Source organism: Megalobrama amblycephala, linkage group LG21 (assembly GCF_018812025.1).
Source record: "Megalobrama amblycephala isolate DHTTF-2021 linkage group LG21, ASM1881202v1, whole genome shotgun sequence".
In the NCBI taxonomy this organism is placed as follows: Eukaryota; Metazoa; Chordata; class Actinopteri; order Cypriniformes; family Xenocyprididae; genus Megalobrama; species Megalobrama amblycephala.
The window spans coordinates 21,614,189-21,626,557 of record NC_063064.1 but is presented as its reverse complement, the minus strand read 5'-3'; the positions used below and the strand labels follow the sequence as shown (position 1 = coordinate 21,626,557).

At 38.6% G+C, this 12,369-nt stretch overlaps 2 protein-coding genes across 2 annotated transcripts; both read right to left on the bottom strand.

Annotated features, from left to right (window-relative positions):
• Positions 1–35: 35 nt before the first annotated feature.
• Positions 36–7,479, bottom strand: mon1bb (MON1 secretory trafficking family member Bb). Its single transcript, XM_048173289.1, has 7 exons — positions 7,065–7,479; positions 6,873–6,977; positions 6,221–6,787; positions 3,396–4,188; positions 1,587–1,734; positions 1,103–1,277; positions 36–1,013 (listed from the first exon to the last, which is right to left on the bottom strand). Exons 2-7 carry the CDS (start codon positions 6,958–6,960, stop codon positions 1,003–1,005), a joined length of 1,782 nt encoding a protein of 593 aa, XP_048029246.1. The 5' UTR covers positions 6,961–6,977; positions 7,065–7,479; the 3' UTR covers positions 36–1,002.
• Positions 7,480–7,975: 496 nt separating this feature from the next.
• otud5b (OTU deubiquitinase 5b) lies at positions 7,976–11,942 on the bottom strand. The gene is made up of 9 exons (XM_048173290.1): positions 11,134–11,942; positions 10,049–10,142; positions 9,773–9,837; positions 9,488–9,644; positions 9,230–9,378; positions 8,956–9,141; positions 8,669–8,876; positions 8,488–8,586; positions 7,976–8,395 (listed from the first exon to the last, which is right to left on the bottom strand). The coding sequence occupies exons 1-9, from the start codon at positions 11,680–11,682 to the stop codon at positions 8,274–8,276; spliced, it is 1,629 nt and encodes a 542-aa protein (XP_048029247.1). The 5' UTR covers positions 11,683–11,942; the 3' UTR covers positions 7,976–8,273.
• Between the last annotated feature and the right edge of the window lie 427 nt (positions 11,943–12,369).

Genomic DNA, 12,369 nt, shown 5'->3' with positions numbered 1-12,369 from the left:
TCATGGCAGTAAATAAGATTTCAAAATACAAGATGTACTTTGAGCAACCTCAGATTTATTACAGCACCAATATATTATTCCTCTTGAATAAAAATGTTTTTTTGTTTTTTTTTCCCCCAGAAAAACAAACGAGAGAAAATTGCAAGTATATTGTTCTCCAAATATCATACATTGAGTATTTTTCCTATTATGTCCAGTGGTTTAAACCTACATATTATGGTGATCTTCATCTTATGATTTTGATGACGTCATACGGCACATGCCAGAAGAGTAAAATGTCCTGACTGGCAAATTTAACAGGAAACAAAAAATCATAAACAACAGTAAACTACACATGCTGTGCAGTAACCTAACTGAAAACAGAAATGAAAGAACATTAATTTTTTTTGATCTGATATGTTTCAGCTCACTTTCTTTAATTAAAAATGGAGCGAGGTTTGGTCTGTTCGGTTTCCAACACAAAACCATACAAGACGAAAGGTCAAAGCGAACATCTAAAAGAATACATCACAATGAGTACAATGAAAAAACAGAAAATGTGCAATGTGACAATGCACAGCTCATGCTAAATTAGAGCTAAATTATTTTGATTCAAAGATCGGGACACCAAATTTGATCAATTTATCGCATAAACATTTTCTAATCTATATGCAATTATGTAAAAAAAAAAAACAATCCAGTTACAGCTTCAATAATCAGTCATTGCCACCAGTTCAGAAGAGAAAATCCACAATTTGTTGGCCCTTTTGCTACGTAAAGCTCTGTTTCTGGTGTTTATAATGTTCACAAAATATGTTTTATTTTACTTGAATGTATAAAATCAGATCCAGTCCAGGATGTCTGTCAAATGGTCAAAAAACAAACAAACAGCAGCTTTACATAACTTCTTAACCCACGGCGGATTATTATCATTTGGTTGAATCATCTCCATTGTATTACTAAACTGAGTTAAGTTTGAACGTAGAGATGCACGTCCTGCCATTTTAGTGATTGGATCGCTGATCAGTGTCCATCTGAAACCAAATCAAAGCAGATGGTCAGTAAACAGAGGGAATCTTGTAAAAGACCAAGAAATCATAATCCAATTCAGCTGAACTCTTACCTCCTTTAGAGCTCTTACTGGGGTTGGGGGTCGTGGAGTATTTCGGAGGGTATCGGATAAACAGACGGTCTTCCTCCTTCTTGATCCAGCGCAGCAGCTTGGTGATGGCGTTGATGGCACAGGTTTTTGTGACAAGGGGGCTGAAGCACGTGTACAACTCGAATTTACTCGTGACCTGGAATGAGAAATTGACTTAACTTGCTTCGGGCAACTCGTAATTAACCTGAGAATATTTTCAAGGACGCCACCAAATAATCAATCGCAACGTGACTATTTGGAGCAAGGTCAGGAATCCTAATTTGCATAATCTGCATTTGCAAATTTTGACTGCTGCTCAGAGGCCTTAAAGGTAACTTGATCTTTCAAGGTCTTGCCGGAGAGCATATGTGAAAGCGCCAGGCGAGGTAGAAAGGACAACATCAACATGTTTTGCTCTCGGAGGACTGAGAACAGATGCATGTGACAGCAGTTACTATTCACATACCCAGGCCAGCAGAGTCTCACGTTCGGCCACGTGGTAGATGAGCTTGAGGGGGCGTGAGGTGCTGTGGATACGGCCGTGCATGTCTCTGTACAGGTCCAGGAGTCTCATCCGCTCCTCCTCACAGGCGTAAGGGGCCTCCATCTCTGGGCTGGGGAGAAAGAGGAAAAACAATGATGTCTTTGTGCTTTGGGATCTCATTTATTCATCAATATTTTCAGAAATTATATTAGTGGTCTTACATTGTACCGCACATCTCATGACAAACAGACTGCGCTCAATAAAATTCAATGCACTGGGTATCAAACAATAGGATAAATGAAGAAAGCATGCTTTCAATTTCTCTCCTTTGTGAAATTCATTTGGGAAATATGTGAGAGGTTTACAGTGAAAATAATAAGCTCACAGATTCAAACGTTATTTGTGGAGATGCTGAGGAAAAATCTGAGGGCAGCATTAGTAAAAGGCTTTATCTCCTATTGCAAAGTGTTTGACTAAATCTATTTAAAAAAGTTGCCAATTGAAAACACAAGTAAAACATCACAGCAATGTTATTTATGTATTGTTTATGTAATAGGTAACACTTTACAATAAGGTCTCATTTTTCAACATTAGTTAATGTATTAACTAACAATGAGCAATACATGTTACAGTATTTATTAATCTTTGTTAACATTCATGTTATTTTAAAGTGCATTAACTAATGTTAAAAATTGATTTTAATACTGTATTAGTAAATGTTGAAATGAACTAAGATTAATAAATGTTGTAGAAGTATTGTTAATTCTTAGTTCATGTTAACTAAAGTAGTTAGTTTAATGTTAATAATGAAACCTTATTGTAAAGTATTTTTACAATATTTAATATTATTAGTTTTCTACTTAGCTTTAATTTATTTTTATTTCATTTTTAGTTTAAGTAATTTTAGTACTTAAACTTATTTTATTTCAGGTAGATTTTTGTTTAATATTAATATTTAATTTAATTTTATCTTTATTTCAAGTAAATGTAAACAACTTTTAATAGTTTTAGTTTTAGCAATAACAATACTGCATCATTCACAGCACATCCAATGAATCACAAAGGTGTTCAAAACAGTAAATAACAGTTAATTTCATAAAAAAAATCCAGGTCACATTTTATCCAAATATCACAAGAGAAAAAAAAAAATATCTTGAATGAAGAAAATTAAGACATTTTACAATGTGACATTACAATAATGCACTTTTAGTGTTTTATTTATTTATTTATTTTACATTTTTTATTTAGACAAAATAGAATTTTAATATCTGCATTTATCGGTTTTTCAACCGCAGACTTTTTTGCATCATGATAATGAGAATTAGAGGAACAAACCTGGTAAACTCTCATGAAAATGCAGATCTTAAAGGGATAGTTCACCTAAAAATTAAAATTCTGTCATCACTTACTCACCCTCAAGTTGTTCCAAACCTGTAAGAATTTCTTTCTTCTGCTGAACACAAAAGAAGATATTTTGAAGAATATGAGTAACCAAACAGCTAACAGACCCCACTGACTTCTACGGAACCAACATTCTTCAAAAAAAATATTCTTTTGTGTTCAGCAGAAGAAAGAAACTCCTACAGTTTTGGAACTACTTGAGGGCGAGTAAGTGATGACAGAATTTTCATTTTTGGGTGAACTATCCCTTTAATGGTTCTAAAACAAGGCTTCATTTTCTTAAAGTATAAATAGAACTACTTATTTGTTCTCATTTTGGGATGAAATAAGAGTTGGACATGTTCTCAAAAGGTTTCATGAGATTCTCAATCCTCAATGCAAACGACTCACCTGGTGAACTGTGTTAGCTGCCGATAGTTGTCTGGTACGTCAAAGGGCTTGTACATGAAATGCCTGAGGTCAGACACTCCCACCTGACCGACGCTGTACGAGTGAGCTTTTGCTATGGAGTTCAGCGCATTCTGTGTTTGCATAGCCTCCTCGATCTTCCTCTTACACTCGGCCACCGAATAAAACGCCTCTTTATCGGTGGAGAGAAGAACCAGACAAACAGTACATTCAGGAGGGTCTAGATAGGAGATGTATGCATAAAAGTAACAGTCAGGATTAAAACTGGGCAGGCAGATGGGTGTCCAGATCTCCCCAGCCTGAAAGGCGGACGAAGCCCCGATGAGGTTCAGCAGAAGGTGGAGGTCGGCAGGCTCCAGTCGGGCATCGTCGATGACCATCTTTTCTTGCACTATGGTGAGCAGCTGGTTCTTGGCTATGAGGATGGAGAAGACCAGGTTGGGCGTGATTGCCTTCTGGAGAATCTGACTGAGGGAGTCCCTGAGAGATGAGGCCAAGGGGAGACAGTGCACAGCGGAGAGTAAGAGGCTGGGGTCTGAGTCCAAGAGGTTAAGGAGGCCGTCGAGGATCTTCTCCGAGCCGGCCAGCAGACGTCGCAGGTCGTAGTTTTTCTTGTGCTCGAAGATGCGGGTGATGCTGGCCTGAGTGAGCATGCTGACGATCTGGTTGTAGACGTAGAGCAGCTCGTTACGGAGCTGCTGCTCTGATTGACGGCTGTTGGAGACGGACACCAGCACCAGAGGACCCCGCTGCATGAACACAACCGTGTGCTCATCTATCAGGAGAGAACAACACAAGTGAAGAAACCAGTTGAAGTTATTCAAGCAGTGGATTCATAGTTTTTTAGGTAGATGATTAATTGTTCTTTGGTCTGACAAGACACCGGAAGCCTCATTTATAAAGCGTGCGTACGCACAGATTTCATCTTAGAGTGTGTGAACGCTTAAATCCACGCCAACGCTCAGATTTATAAAAACGGTCTTTGACGTGGAAAAGTGCTTAGCACCACGTCAGGGTCTGAGCAAACGTACGCAATTTTCCTTGTCAGATTACTGCAGGTTTTTGGAAATCTAAGCTATTCTTGCAGCTCACCATTCTAAACTAAAGGATTTGGATGATGGCTGGTGATCTTATTATATGTAAATGACATTAATCAGGTGTCGTTTACAACGCGGTGAACTGAAACCATTCGGCTGTGTGCAAGTTCAAGATCATTTACGATTTATAGATTTCACATCTGAAAGAGAGGCGCACGTTTACTGTGTGTACAACATTCATTTTATGTACGCACATCTGAGAAGTGATCGTAACATCAAATTTAGGATGCTTTCTGCACAACATTTTATAAATGAGGCCCCAGCTAGCAAGATGTTTTCACAAATGTGAACAGTGTACACTACCATTCACAAGTTTGGGGTATCATGATTTTCACAAATATATTAAGGAGCACAACTGTTTTCAACACTGATAATGAAGAAGAATTGAGAAAAATTCTTGAGCACTAAATCAGCCTATTAGAATCATTTCTGATGAATCATGTGACACTGAATACTGAAGTAATGATGCTGAAAATTCAACTTTGTCAAAAGGAATAAATTACATTTTAAAATGTATTAAAACAATTATTTTAAATTATAATCATATTGTAAAATTTTAGTGTATTTTTGATCAAATAAATGCAGCCTAAGTTAATAAAACTAACCTCAAATTTTTGAACAAAGGTATGTTTTTATATAAAATATAATAAAATGAAAAAAGCTTTTTTCCTTATAAAACTACAGCTACATAACTTTTAAAAATTTTGGTAAAATGTTGAGTCAAATACATTGGTATCATATTTTTTTCTGCAAAATAATAATAATAATAATAAAAAAAGAGTAATTGTTCATAAAATTCGTTCAAAAGGATTTACAAAAAAAGAAACTTGCTTTATATACTGCCCGCCAAAAAAAAAAAAAAAAAAAACGCTCTTTGGATTTAACTAGGCAAATGCTTAGGAGTCTATGATTGGATCATTATCGCAGTGATTATTGAATGTTTCTGTATATGTTTAGCAACAGTTCTTCAAACTCTAATTGATGAAGTGTGTAGCTTTTCATTTCTTAAACAACCAACCACGTAGGAAGACACATCATGGCCATATTCCAGGATGACAATGTCAAGATTCATAGATCACCTCTTAGGAGGTGCATCAATTTTTTGGTCTTCTTGTATTGACAATGCAAGAGTCAAGCACTCTGTAAAGTCTACTCCAGCACATCCCAAAGACTTTCAATGAATTTAAGGTCTGGACTCAGAGGTGCCAATTTATGTGTGAAAATGATTCTTCATGCTCCCACCCAACCATTCTTTCACAGTTTGAGCCTGATGAATCTTGACATTGTCATCCTGGAATATGGCCATGATGTGTCTTCCTACATGGTTATTTAAGAAATGAAACATAACATGCTAGAAACATAATAATCACTGAAATAATGATCCAATCATAGACTCTTAAGCATTTCCCTATTTAAATGGCTGGCCAGTGTACGACATACTGCTCTACTCGCTAAAAACAGTTGGTACAAACCACTTAAACACTTAAAGATCCATGATTTTCTAGTCAGTATCATGTGATATTAGATGGAGGAGCTTGCTCATTATGAGAGCACCTGATTGGACAAATATTTGCATACGCCCCTGAGTGCAAGACGAGTCATCAATATTTTCTGTCTGTTTTCCCGGAAGAGAAAGACTTAATAAACAAGCTAATAATGCATGCCCTTTTCCTTTCATAGGGTCTTTAAACCAATCATTTAGACACTTACCGGAGTAGACTGAACGAATGATGTTGTCTCCACTTTGCACAAAGGACACCAAAGCCATCATCACTCCCATAGTGGAGGACAGAGCCTCCTCACTTCCATATCGGGAATAAATGGGCTTCCCAGCCTCGCTCAACACAAACACATGCTTCCTGTGTTGTCTCCAACTCTCCGCCGTCACATCCTCATTCCTGTGCGAGGGAGGTCCCAGAGGTGTGCCGGTCTCGGATAGAGGAGACGAGGCTCCTTTCATACCCATTCCCTGCTCTTCCAACTTCCCCCGGGCTAACACGGTTACAACAAACTCACCCGAGTCATCGTGGCCATTGTCAACTAATGCAGAATCCTCGGATGCTTTCCCAGAATCAGTCTCCGAACCACCGGCACACAGACACCTGTCATCATCAATGTGGAGCTTCTGCATATCTGTTGAAGGCTCTTGTGGTTGATTTCCCTCCTCTGATGTAGGGTCTGCTGACTCCAAGAGCCCCTCTGGGTCTGAAGGCATCCTGTGATCTTCATTCACACAATGGTTTTCTGATGGGACATCACTATCCGAATAAGCAATATCTGGAAAGGAGAGTCTGCATCAGCATGTTACCCACTAGAACACAAGTTTACACTAGTAATAAAACGGCACCACCCAAAACATTACCTATCTGATCAAGACATTGTGGAAGAATGGATGGATCAAATATCTTCACCTCCTCCATATTCCCACTCTGTTGACTGCTCGGATCCATGTCAACATGCAAAACAACTGAATTTAAATTGAGAAAGTGACTTAATAACACCCAACAAACAGCAAATATATCAGAAAAGCAATTTAATTAATGAGGGTTCGTACTTTATGTACAAGAGTGAAGTCTAACACGTTTAATCTGATTACTGCTGTTATCCCATATCTGCACCGCTCGTGGAGTTTGAACACCGTCACGCGCGTCTTCTACCGCAGATAGTTTAATAACAATGAATGGCTTTAGATAACATGAACTGGTTAAAATCATAGAACTATCAACCAGATTACAAGACAGAAACGAGCTAATCTACGTTATTTATGGGAAAAGCTAACGATTTCCCCGATAAATGACTCCTCTTGTGAACTAATTCACTACTCGTCATAATCACATTCATGTCTAAGAGAATAAATTATTAAAGATGATTAAAAACCAAGATCATCCTTTCGTTTTCGCTCAACGCAACTGACTCAGCCGCCGGTGCTCCAGGAAGCTTGACGTTAAAAACACTGCAAAACAAATATCCACAACCACTTCCGGTTGACATATTTCAAAATAAAAGACAATAATGAAACACAATAAAAGTACATTTAAGTGTGAGACCATCAGTGAAAATAATCCACTATAATTTACTATGTATAGATTATATTTACAATTCACTAATTTTTTATATATATATATATATATATATATATATAGAGAGAGAGAGAGAGAGAGAGAGAGAGAGAGAGAGAATTTCACCTTTTTTGTTTTTTTTTATATACACTTTGCAAACTTTTTTTATTATAATATTTATTGTAGCAGTGTGTGGATATGTGTTATGGTATGTTATGATGTTCAATACTGAAATCTCAAGTTTCACTAAATACTTTTGACAGTGTACAAACATCAAGGTATGATTTTGAATTGTTTATTGGTTATCTTTATATAACCAACATCCTGCAGCTTCCTTTGCTGCATTGGTCAATATAGCAAAAATTAGAAAAAAAAAAAAAAGATCAAAACATTTTCAACATTCATATACTAATTAGTATAATTTATTGTGCTCAAATAATGAAAACACCTGATAATAATAAACAGTTGAGATGATATTTTTAATATTAATTTTACAATGCTTATTTAAACATGCACCTAACTAGGTCCATGGAGTTTAATGAAATTAAGGAAAATGGGTTAGAAAAAAGAAAAAAAACAGGGAAAGATCAGAATACAGTGGTTTTATAAAGAGGAGGGGAGAGGAAGAAACATTGTATGGTGTTGAAATAAAGAAATGCAGCTGTTCCATGGTTTGTGCTGCAAGTTATGCTGTGTCCAATATATCAACTGCAATCTGGAGAAGATTCTCTGTGCATTGCATTTTTCTTCAAGCTATCGAGGTATTCTTGTTGTGAAGCAGCCAGAACTGAAGCCAGAACATCATCATCTTCCCAATCTGTTAAACCTAAAAAAACAAAAACAAAAAACACTTAATTAACAAAGACATTATAATTATCAGTCAACAAACATTTCTAACTAAAGCATATAATGCCGCACCGAAGGCAGTAGGTGACATATCCTGCATTAGAGTCCTGTAGCCCAGGGTTGGGTAGAGAGACACCAGAGAAGAGTTGGCAGAAGACTGATGACTTGGACCTTGAGAAGAAATCAAGGAAGAACCAGTTAGCGAGCGAGAAGTGTGCATTAGCACAAGCAAAGAAAACATACATATACAGACCTGGGGCACATGGTGATGGGGGTTTGGGAAGAACCAACGAGGCTCCTGCTGGGGAGGGGGGTTTGACGGAGGGTTCAGGGTGAGCCGGGCCTGGATGCTCTGGAGAGGGGGCGGAGCTGCGCTGTCGAGGGGACCGGCATCCCCAGTCCTCAAAGCCACTAGAAGTGGCGGCTGTGGCAGAGCTGCAGGTGGCACTAGCTTTCCGAGGCTAAATGGAAAAGCAGAAAGGGAAAGTGGTCAAAGTTGTTTGAACTTGCTTTGATTTGGTCAGTGGGATGGTTTCATACCTGTCTTGCTTGTTTCTCTTGGTCCTGAAGCCACTGCAAGTAGGACTCCCGGGCCACCTGTTCCTCGATGGCCTCATTGGTGGCCTCCCAATCTGTTGCTCTCTTCTTGTCCTCCAGCATCTGCTGCTCAATCCAAGACTCCTCGGATGTCTTAATAGCATTTTTCATGAGACTCTGGTCAGCGTACTACATAGAGACAGTATAACATACATTAGCAGAAAAAATCCTCAATAAATAAATGCTCGAATTTATGTGTCTTATTTACAACACCTACACCCGGTTTAAAGGAGGGGAGGCCCAGCCCCACCCCAACACTGGCCTTGTAGGGATTCACCACAGAGTTATAATGGATGTTCTTGTGGTAACTGACACGTATCGGCTCATCGTTGTTCTCTTGTATGCCGTGGAACGTATTAATTGGCTCTGCAAGATAGGAGTTGTCAAATAAAATGTTAAAAACGTTATTTCCTCTTCTGTCCTAAAATATACCACAGCCTATTAGATGGCAGAAATTCAACAGACATTAACTAACCAACGCCATTCTGGTAAACCTCCACCGGCCGGTTGTACATTTCTGCCATGGCCTGCATCTCTATGTGGTTCCCATGGCAGTTGTTCTTCCTCTTTCTGTTAATGTATGTGGTGAAGTCTTCTGTGACATAACTGGAAAAGTAATCTGCATTTTTCGTCTGCAATTGAGGCATAAACAGTGAATCACAACAGCAGTCAATATTTAAAAGAAGAGGTAAACTCACATTTCAAAGCTAATTATTTTTTAATTGCAAATCATTTATTCTTAAATATTTAACCAACTCACCAAGTAATCCATACACTGCTTCCGTACCACATCATGCATATCTTGGTCCCCGTATACTTGATCAGCTTAAATAAAAAAAATTATACATTTCTTATTTTTAACTAAATCTATTACATTTGTTTTTGGTAATCAAAATAAAGCTTAAATAAAATAAAATATAAATATTACATGAAAAACTTTTTCACTTAAAACGAAAATTAGAAATGCTTCCTTGGCAACTAACTGAAATAAAATATGTTTAAGCTATATAGAAATATTTAAAAATATGTATATTACCAACTGCTCTGAAAAGACATGCTCCATCTTCCTTCATTTTTTTGATTTCAAAGCCTTTCTTTTCCCTTAAGGCTTTCTCAAACCATTCTTCTTGCTGTAGGTCAAAAAAAGAAAAAGAAAGAAAGAAAAAGTGTATTATAGGACAATGCGGACATATAAAGCATTTATTCCAATCACCAAAATAGACAGTGTTTGGACAATTTAACAGATTAACAGAAATGGAAAAAAGGAAATTTCATTCTCATTTACAAGCTTTGTAAAATCATTTATTTTCCACAGAAGAATGAACGAAAACCCCAGTCACCATTCACTTTCAGTTTTTGGGGGTTAATGTAGGGTTATGTTGATTTTGTGTCACAATTTCAACTTTTTATGTCATAAATCATAATTTAGACTTGCTGTCATAACTGTGGCAAAAAGTTGACTAGAAATGGGCTTTAAAGGGTTAGTTCACCAAAAACAACCACGGCGACGTAAAAGTGCATTACCAACGCCGACAGATGAAAGGATTCAGTGGAATCAGTTCAATGGAATCAATTCAATGGAAAGGATTCCGGAAGAGAAGACAATGTTGTAGTTTTTGTTATTTTTGGACCAAAATGTATTTTCGATGCTTCAACAAATTCTAACTAACCCACTGATGTCACATGGACTACTTTGATGATGTTTTTATTACCTTTCTGGACATGGACAGTATACCGTACATACACTTTCAATGGAGGGACAGAAAGCTCTCGGATTAAATCTAAAATATCTTAAACTGTGTTCCGAAGAAGAACAGAGGTCTTGCGGGTTTGGAACAACATGAGGGTGAGTCATTAATGACATAATTTTCATTTTTGGGTGAACTAACCCTTTAATAGAGTTAAGATATAAACAATGAACCAAAAACTGAAATAATTAATTTTAAAAAAACTCAAAACAACCAAAAGTCAAACAGGTTTGGAGGGTGAACAAATGACAGCAGAATTTTTGTTTTTTGATGAACTATCCCTTCAAGGCACAGTTTGCTCTTAGCAGACTATATGGGTCATGCAAACTGGCACAGAAAGCAGTCTAGTAAGAAAACTATCAATATCCTGAACCTGCTCGACAGTGGCTGGGTCCACAAGCTGAAGTCTGGCCGCATTCTCATACTCATCCTCACTGTTGTTGCCTCCAGCTCCCTCTTCGGGTTCCGAGACTGGACTACCGCCCCCTCCTCCTCCTCCGCCTCCCACTCTACCTCCTCCACCTGTCAAACCGCTGGAGCAGACCGCCTGCCGTCTCCGCTTGCTGAGTCCGGGTCCCGAGCAGCAGCTTCCAACACCACCTGCGCCGCAGGGTAACTCGACACGACCTGCGACCACAACCGAGTTCGCGCTCCCTTCGCACTGCACGACCGGAGCTCCAGCGGTACCGGGCTGAGGGGAGGCCGGCTGCGGGCGAGCGCTCGCTTCGATCCGCCGCTCCTCTCTGGAAGTGTGCGGTGTGGCCTGGTATGTCCACGGCGGCGGAGAGGCCCTGGGTCGGGACCCCGATCGTCCTGCGAGGGAATGAGGGTGCGACTCAGAGCCGCCTCGTCTGTCCGGTTCGTCCGTATGATCACCGCCACCGGCTGTAGAGGCCGGTTTCTTCTTTGGGAGGATTGTCATCGCTAGCCAGCTTGCGGTGATTTGTGTTGTTATGTGTTACAACACAGAGAATAAACGGCCTTTTACACTTGTATATGAGCAGTTTGTTCGCTGCATGTATATTTACACCCGTCCTGACATAATACGAGGTGTCGGTGAAATAATACGGTCGTCACAGATCTTTCAGTTTCGAGGTTTTTCTTTCGTAACAACGACCGAGCGAGAGTTTGACACAAACATCAACAAACCACAATGCGATTTCACGTCACTTCCGACGCCTGGTTTGCTTCTTGTTGACAAATGGGCTCATAGTGCTTTGCACTGCCCCCTACCGCATCAACCGTTCCATTGACTCACGGTGATTTTTGATCCATTTCCAGTGAAGAAAGTGTTATTGAAAACCACACATTAGAACCAGTTTTTGTAACAGTGTAGTCAACATATTCAAAAAAGTAACTAAGTCACATATTTAACTATTTAAAAATGTTTTATCGGTGAACATATAGGTTAAATTTGACCCATATTTAAAGTGCCAATAGAGTGTCTTATGTTTGTCATTCACTAATGCTGCTGAATGCTTGATTCTGATTGGTTGACAGACGTTCTATAACTGCACAACTATGAACTAGTTCCAGGTTTTATGTCCACGTTATCACTTTGGCACATTTAAACAGCCATAATCTAGGCTATAGCATAGGCTACTACGGA

Coding starts and splice junctions, on each gene's coding strand:
- mon1bb (XM_048173289.1), bottom strand. CDS start 6,960: ATGGATCCGAGCAGTCAACAGAGTGGGAATATGGAGGAGGTGAAGATA. Junction 4,189..6,220: donor CATTCGTTCAGTCTACTCCG/GTAAGTGTCTAA, acceptor CTCTCCTGATAG/ATGAGCACACGGTTGTGTTC. Junction 1,735..3,395: donor CAGCTAACACAGTTCACCAG/GTGAGTCGTTTG, acceptor CTTTCTCCCCAG/CCCAGAGATGGAGGCCCCTT.
- otud5b (XM_048173290.1), bottom strand. CDS start 11,682: ATGACAATCCTCCCAAAGAAGAAACCGGCCTCTACAGCCGGTGGCGGT. Junction 9,142..9,229: donor TCCCCTCCTTTAAACCGGGT/GTAGGTGTTGTA, acceptor GTCTCTATGTAG/TACGCTGACCAGAGTCTCAT. Junction 8,396..8,487: donor TATGTCACCTACTGCCTTCG/GTGCGGCATTAT, acceptor TTGTTTTTTTAG/GTTTAACAGATTGGGAAGAT.